This window comes from Excalfactoria chinensis, chromosome 4, assembly GCF_039878825.1.
Source record: "Excalfactoria chinensis isolate bCotChi1 chromosome 4, bCotChi1.hap2, whole genome shotgun sequence".
Taxonomy (NCBI): Eukaryota; Metazoa; Chordata; class Aves; order Galliformes; family Phasianidae; genus Excalfactoria; species Excalfactoria chinensis.
In genome coordinates this window covers 34,719,475-34,732,570 of record NC_092828.1, presented here as the reverse complement: position 1 = coordinate 34,732,570, position 13,096 = coordinate 34,719,475, and the positions used below count along the sequence as shown (strand labels likewise).

The 13,096-nt window shown below is 39.6% G+C and overlaps 1 protein-coding gene, 1 long non-coding RNA gene and 1 other non-coding gene across 4 annotated transcripts in view; 1 reads left to right on the top strand and 2 right to left on the bottom strand.

Annotated features, from left to right (window-relative positions):
• Positions 1 to 9,468, top strand: part of PRSS12 (serine protease 12) — a 32,715-nt gene extending 23,247 nt beyond the window's left edge. For both annotated transcript variants that reach the window (XM_072334656.1, XM_072334655.1), the window contains exons 9-13: positions 263 to 468; positions 1,120 to 1,198; positions 2,164 to 2,286; positions 5,916 to 6,196; positions 6,731 to 9,468. In XM_072334656.1, coding sequence (XP_072190757.1) covers positions 263 to 468; positions 1,120 to 1,198; positions 2,164 to 2,286; positions 5,916 to 6,196; positions 6,731 to 7,038 — 997 coding nt within the window. In that variant the 3' untranslated portion in view covers positions 7,039 to 9,468. The remainder of the gene's footprint in view (positions 1 to 262; positions 469 to 1,119; positions 1,199 to 2,163; positions 2,287 to 5,915; positions 6,197 to 6,730) is intronic.
• Positions 9,469 to 9,928: 460 nt separating this feature from the next.
• Positions 9,929 to 11,835, bottom strand: LOC140251816 (uncharacterized). Its single transcript, XR_011903472.1, has 3 exons — positions 11,645 to 11,835; positions 11,204 to 11,278; positions 9,929 to 10,654 (listed from the first exon to the last, which is right to left on the bottom strand). It is a non-coding gene; the product is annotated as an uncharacterized lncRNA (long non-coding RNA).
• LOC140252332 (small nucleolar RNA SNORA24) lies at positions 11,402 to 11,532 on the bottom strand. The gene has a single exon (XR_011903613.1). It is a non-coding gene; the product is annotated as a small nucleolar RNA SNORA24 (small nucleolar RNA).
• Positions 11,836 to 13,096: the final 1,261 nt, after the last annotated feature.

Sequence of the window (13,096 nt, the reverse complement as noted above, 5' to 3'; positions counted from 1 at the left end):
AAAACAGTTGCCACACTGTGATCTGACTAGAGGCAGAAGAGCAATTATAAAACATTAATGAATTGTAGCGATTTTGTTATTTTTTTTCTGCTTCCTAGAGGAACAGAGGCAATGAGAAGGAAATTTATCACCTAGTAAATCAGCAACAGGACTTGGAATAAAACGTCGGTATCTTCACTACTCAAACTCTCTATTTCAGCTGAGTAAATGTGGAACCTCAAAAGTTTTTGATTAAAAAAAAAAAAATGTGTTTTGTTTGCAGAGGTCAAGCGACAGCAAGGACGATGGCATATTTTGGGGAGGGCAAAGGCCCAATCCATGTGGATAATGTAAAATGCACTGGAAGCGAGAGATCCTTGGCAGACTGCATTAAGCAGGACATTGGAACACACAACTGCCGTCACAGCGAGGATGCAGGCGTCATCTGTGACCACCTAGGCAAGAAGTTCCCTGGGAACAGCAACAAAGGTGAAGTCCTGTTTTGAGCACTAGACAAACATGTTCAGGTGGGGAACTGTCATAGTAGGAAGAGATGGAACCCAACAATCACACCTTACAGAGGAAACTGTTATATGAAATGAATTAATAGAAATAAAAATGGTGGGAAATTATATGCCTTTGCTGTTTCACCTTACTGCTGTGCTAGCTCTGCTAACTAATCATGAAGACTGTTCAAGTGATACAGAGTACTTGTCTACCATAGTTCACAGTAGTCATGTTTGTACAAGGGATATAAAAATACAAAAGGATATACAGTTACTCTCAACTTTTCAAGGCATAATGTATCTTCAGCTGAGGTTTGAAACCTATGTGGTCTGACAAGTTCTGCTTTCACTTACACCAAGTAAGGAAGAGCCCTAAATAAAATTCTAGGAATAATTCCAGGCGTACAATTGAAAAGCAGAAAACAACTGTGTAAATTGCTTTGTAACCACATCAAATAAATAAGTAAATAAATAAGATAAAAATACTCAGCAATAAAGAATTCAGTGATCTTCCCCAGAGCAAAATTTGGTTGCTAAAAACTACCATGAAACAAAAATCTTCCTTTTTGGTTAACTTTAATCACAGAATCACTTGCTGAGTTTAACGTTGTCTATATCTCCCTTTCTGGCTTAGATTCTCTTGCTTCTGTTTGTGGACTGAGGTTACTACATCGTCGACAAAAGCGAATAATTGGTGGGAAAAATTCTTTACGGTAAATATTTGATAAAGAAATGCCATTTTCACCTAACACACGTATTTCATAGAATCACATAGAATTCATGGAATCAGAAAGTGATCCGCTGTCAAAAGAAAGCTCAAAAAGAAACTGGATCCAAAGTTAGTAAATTTTTCCACCTTTAAATCATTTGCTACTGGTAACTCTAAGATAGCATGCTGGACTAGATGATCCTGGGAGGCTCTTGTACTCCAGCACACCTATTCAAGCTGTCAGCAGTCAGAAAATATCTAGGCCTACTAATAGCTTTTTCTTGGATGTTGATGTTGCTTACAGGTGAATCTCTATTTCCCCTCCCACTCACTCTTCTCAGACTGAATATTCTATTAATTTATTAAAATACTGAAATCAATCTATCCTATCTTAATAGGCCTGCAAATACATATCCCAGATCTACTATCTGAAACAAATGATCATAGCCTGAATTAAGGTGTTTACGTATTACTTGTGTTTTCTACAGTTGTTTTAGACATCTGCTTTGTAAACATCCATGTTCAAAGAGTTCAGAATCAACAAAGCAGATCATAATGCAAACGTGAAAGGAGGATGGAATAAGTTTTTCAAGAAATTCCTTTTCCTCTCTCCAGTTGACAGATGTCTGGTTTGTTGACTTAGAGAGTATTTGGCAATGAACTCACAGAATGTATTTTTGGAAAAATTAATACAATCTGAGAAGAAAAAATAAAGCTAATTCATGGTGGGAGGAAGTAACCAGCATGCTGGGTGCCCAAACAATCCATAGAATAATCCTGACCATTGTTAAATGGAATTCTGAATGCTGAAGGAATATGAAGGTATTCTCAACTGGTAGAAAACACATAACATGCTTTGTAAACGATGCCAGTCAGACAAGCTATAATGGACTTACATTCAAGGTAACTTACAAGCTACATTACTCTTCCATCTCTGTACCCTGCGAACAATGTCTGTGTTCTCTGTAGGGGCGGTTGGCCATGGCAGGTTGCACTCCGACTGAAATCGTCTCACGGAGATGGAAGACTCTTGTGTGGTGCTACTCTCATTAGTAGCTGCTGGGTCCTCACTGCTGCACACTGCTTTAAAAGGTTGGTCTCTTTTTAACAATAAAGTGTATTTTCAGACTACATATGGTTACTGGAATTGGGCAAAAACATTCTGGTTCAGGCCCATTGAAACTGTTCAGAAGAGTAAAATCTTTGGTTTAAAAACACAAATAAACAACCTCATTTGCCACCAAATAAAAATAAACAAATTAATTGAAAACTATTCTAGATGTCCTCTCATCCAAGAGATTTATGTTCAAAACATCAGCATCTTCATGGAAAAGCATGAATCTCGTATTTTCATGTGCTCTTTTCAGTATTTTTGAAATCAGGAATTCACTGCCAATTAAGTTACTGTAGTGTAAGAATACCAACTTGCAAAGTATGTTAGTGTACTACTTTAAGTTTTCAAAGCAATTATTTAATTGAACTTTTAAGGGCTGAAACAAAAGCACAGAAGAACTACATTGAAGCTGAGGAAGTGGGCTAGGTTTTGCACAGGTGGGCTGCAAAAGTTTAAACTTTGGACTTAGAGCCTTTCCTTTTGCACTGTACTAAAGAAGAGACAGACATATTTTTAATTAAGTTAAAAGACTTAATGTATAATATAATGTACAAATACTTATTTACTTAAACTGTTACTTTTGCTTAGTGCCAGATGCGTATCTTTTTGTTTTCACGTTTCAAGAAAATCGTGAGACTTTCTCCTTAGTAGTATTTCAGAACGAAATGGTCAAACTCCATAAGAATACAGCCTGTTTTCACTGATGTCCCACTTGTTTCTGTGGAACTATCAAAGCACTCTAGCTGCTATTACCAAACTTTATACAAAATGGCTTCATGTTCCTTTTCAAGCACAAGGAAAAAAGGGAGATCACAGGAAGGCACTTAAAGTTTCTGCATGCAAATCAAGATCTGATTAGAAAACTGATTAGAAACTCATTTGAACACCTTTATGAGTTTGATGAAACAAGTTAGTTAAATGCTTGTAACTATTCTTACATTAAGTAGTCCCCATAGCATACATGATCTGCTCTTCCTGGTGCTTGTTAATTTCATTGGGGCTCCAAGTTACAACAATGTACTGCCAGAGCATGTTCATTCCAGACATGTTCCTAAACGCCAACATAAAAGGGACTGGTTATGGAAAAAGAGCAAGTACACAGCTATAGGTCCTTGTTGATGCATCTACTTGGGGGTATGCAGCAGGCTATGATAGAACTGTTTTGCCTTAAAAACTGTGCCATCTAATTCAAAGCATGCAACTCTGACAGTCTGTGGATGAATTACTGTTCACTGTAAAAGAGAGTAGATACCTTTGGTTCTCAGCTGGCACTGGATAGATAGGACTGAACTTCCTAATTCTCTCAGAGTGATTTTCTTTAGGGCTAGGATAGGCTTCCAAGAGCTATATATAGATCAAATGCCTTCTCCACATACTTGCCATAGAGAGACAAGAGAAAGCGCTGTATATCATTTCCTATATCCTGGAAATCAGAGTATTGCTTAAATAACAAAAGTGAGCTCAACTATACTATGGAAAAAAATTAACCTTTTCTGCATGATGGTTGACTACTTCACTTATTTTGTGTACTGATGCTCTACCAGGATAGTTAACATTTGGCAAATGCTACAGGGGAAGAAACATCTACAGACAAAAACATCAGTTTTAAATGTGTATGTCTTATGTGTGTAGAAGTGCACAGAAGTATGAGAAATCTGTGCAAAGGCTGCCCCTTAAACCTCTCACTAGAAGCTAATGAAGTTTCACACATCCACATGAGAAGCAGCAATTCTCATTCTATTACAGAACTAAAAGCAGTGCTTTAAACTAAGACAGGTTTTCCTGAATCTCCATTCTTCATTATTCTGCTTTAAGTTAGCAGCATCCATCACGATGAAAAATAGCAGGACTTAAAGGGAGCACCTTTCTTTTTGCTAAAATCAAGGATTTAGCATTAAATGGAAGAAGCAAGCTTTCTACTACCTGATATTTGGCTGAGAGGAAAGCACTCTCACTAGTCCTAAACAACTTTCTTTTGCGCTTAGTTTCTTTCTTTGTTGTTGATTTTTTAAAAGAAAACAAACAAAAATCTAGATCCTTTGGTTACTAAATCAGTTTAGGAAAGAAGTGTTTTCATTTCTCATGTAAGTTATGAACACCTGACACATTTGTGATGTTATAATCTTGACTTCTACCAGGTTTTAAAAAAAAGAAATACACAACCCCTTCTCGCTTCCATATGCCATTAAATGTAGTGGATGGAATATATATAATAAATCATGTACTTGATGTAATGGAGAAGGCCTATCAACCAAAATACAGAGGCATCCATTACATTAAAAAAGAGATTTATACCAGGGAAAATCACTGTTCTCTATTTGGGAGCCACACTTCTATTCAACCACTGACAATACACACCTGCCAAGTATTGTCATTTAGAATATAAATTAAAAAAACAAACCTGTATGTTCTTGTAGACAGTGATTGACACGAACGTTCAAGTACTTATTTCATGCACAAATATTTCAGAAACTAAAAAAGATCTGCCTAGGACTTATATGTCATTTGCTGCGTGGAACCAAATGTACTATAAACTATGAAACAGTATTTTCAGTGACTGTTGGAAATGGTTTTGGCATATTATGTCAGGTAAAATCTATTTAATGCTAATAACCTTGCATATTTGTATTCCAGTCTGGTATTCCACTCAGACATATGCCAAAAATCAGAAAAATATTACTCTCAAGCATTCAAAGGTAGTATCTAGCAATAAACTGTGGGGCACAGAATCCTATTTAAAGTAGTTTTCAATGGCAATTAAGATGAACAGTTATAAACAGACTGTAGGAAGGAAAAAAAGTACGGAACTGTTTAGTATTTCTACTTGTGCAAGGAAACTATAATTTTACTTATTTCACCAGGCTCAGTTGCTGCTGAACTGCAGGGTTGAATGCCATCACACAGTTATGAAATTTGAAGAGAAATATATAACAGAATGAGATGTCAATAACAAACAATAACTCTTCCACTTCCTATTTTAGTAGGTTGTTTGCATCTACATTAAAATATTTCAAGTGAAAATAATATGAAGCCATTTTACTGCAATAGTAAGGAAAGTACTTTCTGTGCCAGCTTCCTTTTCTAATTTACTGTGAGGAAAATAGATCCTACAAAGTTGGCTAATGCATCAGCTGAGGCTGTTTGTAATCTCACCCTGTGCCTGAGGTGACACCGGAGAAGTACTCAGCCAGCTGCATAATCCATCCCAGTATTAAGACATTCTGAGCATTACTTGTGTTCTACAAATAGATTTTGTAAAACTGAAAGAAAACTGTTGGGTTACCCTTACTAAGTATATTCATAATGCACACCATATTCATACCTTCGAAGTAAATGCCAGTCATGGCAGATGACCATAAAAAAACTTGCCTATGCAAATACATGAAAAGGAAGATAAACTAATCTGAAACATCAAGACAAGTTCTATGGTACTCTTTAGGGAACACTCGTACTTCAGCCTGAGTACCTGAGAAAACAGTTTTATTCTTTTAAAATAACTTGTTGGTATTATTACATGCAAACAGTGAAGGCACTGATCCAATCTGTGGCTATGCTTGCGATCTGACTTTGCATAAGTGAGCCCTGTTTTTCCTAATCTCAATCTCAGGTATGGCAATAACACTAGGAACTATGCCGTGCGAGTTGGAGATTATCACACGCTGGTACCGGAAGAGTACGAGGAAGAAATCGGAGTTCAAGAGATTGTAATGCACAAAGAGTACAGGCCTGATAGCAGTGACTATGACATTGCGCTAGTGAGGCTACAGGGGCCAGAGGAACAGTGTGCCAGATTCAGTACCCATGTCTTACCTGCCTGCCTGCCGTTAAGGAGAGAGAGACCACAGAAAACTGCTCCCAACTGTTACATCACTGGATGGGGTGACACAGGTAAAAATATAATGATTTCCATGCACTGATCACACTACCTGAGGTTGCTTACTGAAAAATCAATCAATAAATGAGTACTTAAAGAAATGCTAAAAATTGAACAACTTTATTCTTTTTATACATGGAAATATTCTCTTCTGATCCTTAAACAGGAACAATTTGTTTACTTAATTTACTTTGCGTTTGAAAAGTGGCAATTAACTACATGACTCTAAATCATAAAAGCAGTCAGCATAATAGCCTATTAAGGTTAGCAAGCAGGAATGAAAACCTTCTTTGTTGCAATGCTCACACCAGATAGCAGATCATCACACCCTGCCTCAGAGCATAACTAACAGCTCTCATATTCAGGGATTTTAAGGTGGATACAAGAAATATTATAGAAAGATTTACTTTGATAGAAAAATGCATAGAAAAAATATGCGTAGTTAATTTTTTTTAATGACAGAACACTGATAGTATAAATTGGCTTAAATGCTATTTATGTTTCCAAGACAAAGCACCACAACACGGTAATTTTGGTCTTCTTTCCAGGAAGGGCTTATTCAAGAACATTACAACAAGCTGCTATCCCCTTACTTCCCAAGAGGGTATGTGAAGAGCGTTATAAAAGAAGATTCACGGGAAGAATGCTCTGTGCTGGAAACATCCAGGAGCAGAAACGTATCGATAGCTGTCAAGGGGACAGTGGAGGACCACTGATGTGCGAACGTCCAGGGGAAAGCTGGGTTGTGTACGGTGTGACCTCCTGGGGCTACGGCTGTGGAATGAAAGACTCTCCAGGTGTCTATACAAAAGTTTCATCTTTTGTACCCTGGATAAAGAGTGTGACCAAACTATAAACGTGCTTAATCCAAACCAAACTTTAGTAACAACATGGATAAAGCAGGACAGCTTGAACAGCACAGATTGCACAGCTGGGGCCCACTGTGAGTGGAAACAGGCACATTTTCCTGATTTGTGTGTTTTGGGGTTTTTTTTTGGTATTAAATCCAGGCTGAATACACACAACCTTTCCAGTTATGGATTACTATGCAAACAAAATCCTTCTGTGTCAAGGAAGTTTATCTTGCACAAACCGAAGATATGAAGAAAAGTGACCTCCAGCTTAGAGTAACATTAGAGCAGGAGAGCTAACGAGTTCACTAACGGATCTGCTATCCACAGGAAGCTCCAACCTTTTATATAATTAATAACAGACCTCAACGTTCATTTTTAATTCTAATTTATTTAATCAGTTCTTGACTGCTTTCCTATTACTCCTATGACCTTATACTCAGTACTCTAATTTTGGCTGTTGTTTTACCAGCTGATGAGACCAGCTGGTAAGTAACTCGATCTATACATTAAGAGTTAGAAGGAAAACAGTTGCCAATAATCAGACCTCCACTTAGACTGAAAGATATTCTTACACATTCTAGCACATTCCCAAGTAGACAGCATGCTGGAAGGTAATTAATTTCCATGCAAATATTCTACACAGCTGTACAAGTTAGATAAATGCTGGAACTATTGAATACCTGGTGCCTGTCTGAAAAGATGTACAATGTCTTAAAGGATTATTTTCTAAGTACTCAGACAACCCTGCCATGTTTAGGGGCAGTGCTATTTCAGGTCACTCATTGGAAAAGTGAAAATTCTTTTTAACCAAGAACTACACAAGTTTTATTTTTTATCCAGCAACTGCTCAGCTTTGCTGTAGTAATTCATGATGCCACGTGAAGTTGCAAGACAGTCATATGGACCCTAATGCCCTTTATGTTCTGAATATCATTTAGCAATATCCCTTTGCTAACTCCTTTTAAAAACTCCTCCCCATGGTGCGAAAACCACAATAATTATAAAAAAAAGCGCATCTAAACAAAAATACTCCATATCAAGACATATAGAAAACAACTTTTACCTTTCTTGAAACAGCCACTCCACTCACCTTAGAATCACAGAATCATTTAATTTGGAAGAGAACAGAGATCAAGTCCAACCATTAATGTGACCCAGGAGTCCCATTGTTTAAACCACGGCCCTTGGTGCCATCCCTCCTGGGATGGGGACACCCTTCACTTCCCTGGGCAGCCCATCCCAGTGCTCGTCTTCTGGTGAAGAAGTCCTTCCTAATCATCATAGAGAACCCAAGAAGGAATTACATTTCAGCACAACCCCAATTGATAGCAATCTTTGAAACAGAAGAGACTAGCTACAATCAACAGTGAAGCATGAAAGCTCAGTGCTTTTACAGAATTTTCATTATGGTCAGCTGAACTGCCTGCAAGTTTACCCTACACTGAACTTTTAGCAACAACGCTTCTTAAAAAGATGAAAGCTCTGTGGGCTGTGAAACACCCCAGTGAGTTAAGTGTGGCAGCTGTGTGTCACTACATAGTGATTGTACCAACTGTGACTACCATTTACTGCTTTCCTGGTGTTTCCTTTCCTAAGACACTCAAGCTGTAACAGTATTGCGTGAAAGTGGGATGCTCCAATTCATGTTGTAAGTGCGCATTCATTCATTCCTGTATGCTTTTATGTGTCTCTGATGTTTTAACCGATATCCAAGACAGCTCATTTGTGACAAGTTGCAATAATGTTGCAAGTGATTGTAAAATTGCCCCTCAATTTCTCTCCTCAAACTTACTGGCCCTGTTAAGGGCCACTAAATATCTTGTTGGAACTGGTGCTAAACTAGTACACACGAGGTGCTTGTATATATTTTAGTTTTCTGTAAAGCTGCACTAGAAGTGTGAAATATATTATTTAAAAACATAGTACTGCGCTCACCTACTGTTAGACTTATGTGAAACTCTCCTAGCAAACTGTAAAGCTGTTTACATTTTTACTATATGTAACCCTTTTAATGACATAGGAAGTAAGCCTGTCAAAAGGTATCTACTTGTACAGAACTTTACTCAATAAGACCCGTGATTATAAGACTTGTGAAGTAGACAACACAATGCAATAGGTGTGATATACTGTGTAAATCATTGTAAGAGTTGCACCATGAAGTGCAATACTTAAGGAAAAATATCACGTCTGTACACTAAAGGTATTAACATTTCGATTTAGTAAGATAGATCATTAGTTTTGTTTTCTTTGGGTGCTTTAATAATTAGAAGTTGAAATGCTGCACTACAGTTCCCATGCAGACAGCATGCTTCTGCTAGTTTCTAAAGCGAAATGAAACTGTCCTTATGTTATACCATTCTAATTCTTGTTCAGTGAGCCTGATGATGTAAATGTGAACAATAAAAACTGCCACACTGATTGGAACTTTTATACATAATGTCTGAGTGGATGTGGCAAGAACATCAGTTGTGGGTAAACTTCTCAGCTTGCAATGAATTCACTAATTAACAAAGGTATTCCACACAAAGTTGGCATTATCCAAGTTGGCTTATACATTTCAGAAGGAAAACATTTAATTTTCCCATTCTTCAGTTCTTTTATGAATATGCATTAAGTGAAAACATACAACAAATGAAACAGAAAGCATCCACATTCAAAAATCACTATTTCCTCCCTGCAGCAAGTAACCACATGCCTTCTGGAATGGGTTCCAAACTGCATCAGTCAGTTACTTCTTTGCCCTGAAATTATATAGTTGAAAATACAGGGCCCAGATACCAGATGAATACACACAGCAAACACATTTGGCCCCTCCTCAGCAACCCTGAAGTCCACGTGCAGGCCTGGCCGTGGTTATCAGTACACTTGTAAGGAAGAAGGGACACTTGCAGTGTAAGTCCATATCTCTTTATTGACTCATCAGTACATATGGATGCTTTACATTAGCATGTATTAAAGTTTTAACTGCAGACATTCACACACCTTTTAGACTTAACAAACTTACCTTCATCTTCCGCAGCACACTTACACTCCTAGCAACAACCCTTCCACAGTGCTATAGCAGCAGCAGAGCCACCGGTGAAAGCACAACACTTCTCCAGATTAGCACAACTGAAGCATGGTCAGCTACATAGCCAGAGTACAGCACAGTCACTAACTACTGAGATTATAATAGCATAAAACTTGGTGAAAGCCTTGAAATGAGAGCACCTAAAGATCCTGGAAGGCAGCACAAAATATGCCAACATCCTTCTAACTACATTCTCTTTTGCACAGACTGATTCCACGCTAATTTGAAATGCAGTACGCTACATCCCAGGCCCTCTGTGCTCTCTGTAAATAAGGGGCTGCAGAGTATCTAGGCTCAAGGTTTAAACTTGATTAGAAGAGTTCATTTGAGTCTAAACTGAAATAAAGGCCTAGCCTAAAAGTAGTGCTTGCTTCCCTGTTTGAAAACCAGAATACCATTGCTTACAAAGATGATTAATTCTATAAGACTACTTATCTACCTTCAAAGTAAATAAACAACAGAAATTCTAGTCACAGTTACTCCAAAAGGGTACAGGTTGAATTTAGACCCATCTTCTTCTGCCATCACAACTCAAGAATGTTTTTCCCCTGTAAAGAGAAGTTTGATGCAGTTTAATATTGCTACACAGACAGGACCAGCAGACATTACTGAACAGCATGGTGCCTTCCTAGAAGCTGTACACTGCTCTCAAACAAAGCTATTGGAGGCCTTCCCCCCTGCTTCAGATCACTGTTTGTACTCACTTCACTTACTAAGCAATGTGCTTACAGACAGACTTGCTCCTTGCACACACCGCTCAGGGACATCCATGGACCCAGATGTCTCCAGTTTAATAGGCAAAAATACTGGCAGTACCTGTCTTTACCACAACCCAGTCTTCAGAATGCACTGAACACATCCACACCCAAGCCCAATTCTTCCAAGTAACAACAGACTTTTCCTCTTCATTACAGCTTTTTGTCAGAAGATAATTACACAAAACCAGGTACACTTTCAATAAATAAAAATCAAGCTCATATCTTGATTTCAGTGGTGCTCAGATGGGTCTCAGCAGCTTAGTCACTAAATGCAATTAGTAAGCTGCTATTATTCCCACTCAAAAGTTCTCTATCAGGAGCTCATAAGACAACACATACCCAGCCACGCGGTGCCTCTGAGGACATGAACTTTTACGCAGCCTCCACACTTCCGGCTTCTGCGATCTAAGAAAGCTTGAGAAGGGGGGAAGAACTACTTACAAAACGGAGCTTCGCTAAGTTACAATGGAAAAACAAACAAACAAAAGCATCAGAAAAAGCCGCCAACCCCCCGCGCCACGAACCCCTGCCGACTCGGTTTGTTACTTGCCACAGTCAACGACTACTACCAACGGGATGGTAGAAGTTTTGCCAATTAGCAAGAAGCTGCTCTTCCATGCCTAGGAAGGGGGACAGCCACGAGCGGCAGCCCCCATGGAGTCATGGAGCGGCCCTCCCCCACCCCACCACATGGCGGCCGCCATCTTCCCCACCGCCGGCCGCTCGTACCCCGCCGCACCTCGCCCCGCCGCCGCTGCTCAGCGCCCACCCTCCCCTTACCTGCAATTGCTCCGCACCTCTGCCCACCTGGCTCAGCTCCGCCGGGTCCCAGCCCGCTTCTGAGCGGGTGAGTAGGACCGATGAACCCAACGGCTGCGCCAGCGCTACCAGAGAAACCCCTCAGCCCGCCTCCCGCGCTCGCTAACGGCTGCCACACGCGCCCGCCAACGGTCACTCCCGGAACCGGAAACAGCCCGCCACCAGGCGGCAAGGGCGGGAGAGGAGAGTGGCCCTCCCAGGGGGCGGGGGAGCCGCGCCGTGAGACAGCGGCGGACGTGGGGGGCGGCAGTGTGCCCTTCACACCACGTACAGGCTTTATGGTGCTAGAGCTCTGCCTGCAGAGCTGCAGCGGAACAGCGGGATGAGGGTTAACTGTAAATGTGATTTAAACCTTTCGTTTTATATTTCGCCACCGACCATAATCTTTAGGCGAATCATGTAGGCCACATCTGGTAGGGAAGACTCATATACTTCGGTAGAGCTCTGCTAGAGCTTGTGCTGCTGACCGCTCTCCCAGGCAGGCAGATATCTGAGCATTTGAGTACAAGAGCCTCATTTCCCAGCTCAATTTCTCAACGCAAAGAGAGGATCAGAACAGAAAATGGGGAGTGATGAAAGAAAATATTAAAAAATAAAGAAATAAAGAGAAGAAAGAGATTGACAGAAAACAGGCTGGACTATAACCAAGCTCACAACACTCTAATCCATCACACTTAGTTTGTCAAAATTCCTCCTTCATTCAGGTTTCCCTAGGCCTTGGTTTCACCTGTTAATTGCTTTCCTGTGTCTTGTCCCTTGGTACTGATCATTGTGCCTTCTTCATCCTTTTGATGCCCACAGACAAAAAAGTGCATATTTAGCCTTTGAGCTCTAAAAGGTCTGGGACTGGTAGAACTGAAAAGGAACATTAAATGAAAGCAGAAAAAACTGGATACAGAGGTCAGGCACAGCAAGAATCTTTGCTCAGCTTTTCTCTTATTACTGTTCTATTTCTGTTACACTTTGATATTATTGAGATGGGCATTGGAAGTTTGCACTTCTGAATACTACATCATTTCTCTGTCATGAAGGAATATTTTGTTTACATGCTTACTATTTTCTACACGTGTATGAAGATGTCACTCATCTTTTACCCATCTAGATACTACAGTTGTTGATAACAGTGAATTTTCCTTTGGAAACTTGCACCTTCTTTTAGAAGTTCCTCCTAAAAATGTTTTCTCATGTCTATGGAGGCACAGCTATTGAATCCCACAGGCAAGCAGTCTGAATAAAGTCTGCTTGTTCTCTTAAAAACAGTAAGTTGTGGAAGTGTTTCTATAGCGCATTAATGACTCCTGGCATAAGAGGTAAAAACTGAGCAGGAAGCAAAAGCAGTAAAATAAGCAGCTGCATACAGCGGTAACATTCACTTACAGAGGGAGAAAGCAATATTCTCCATCTGTGAAAACA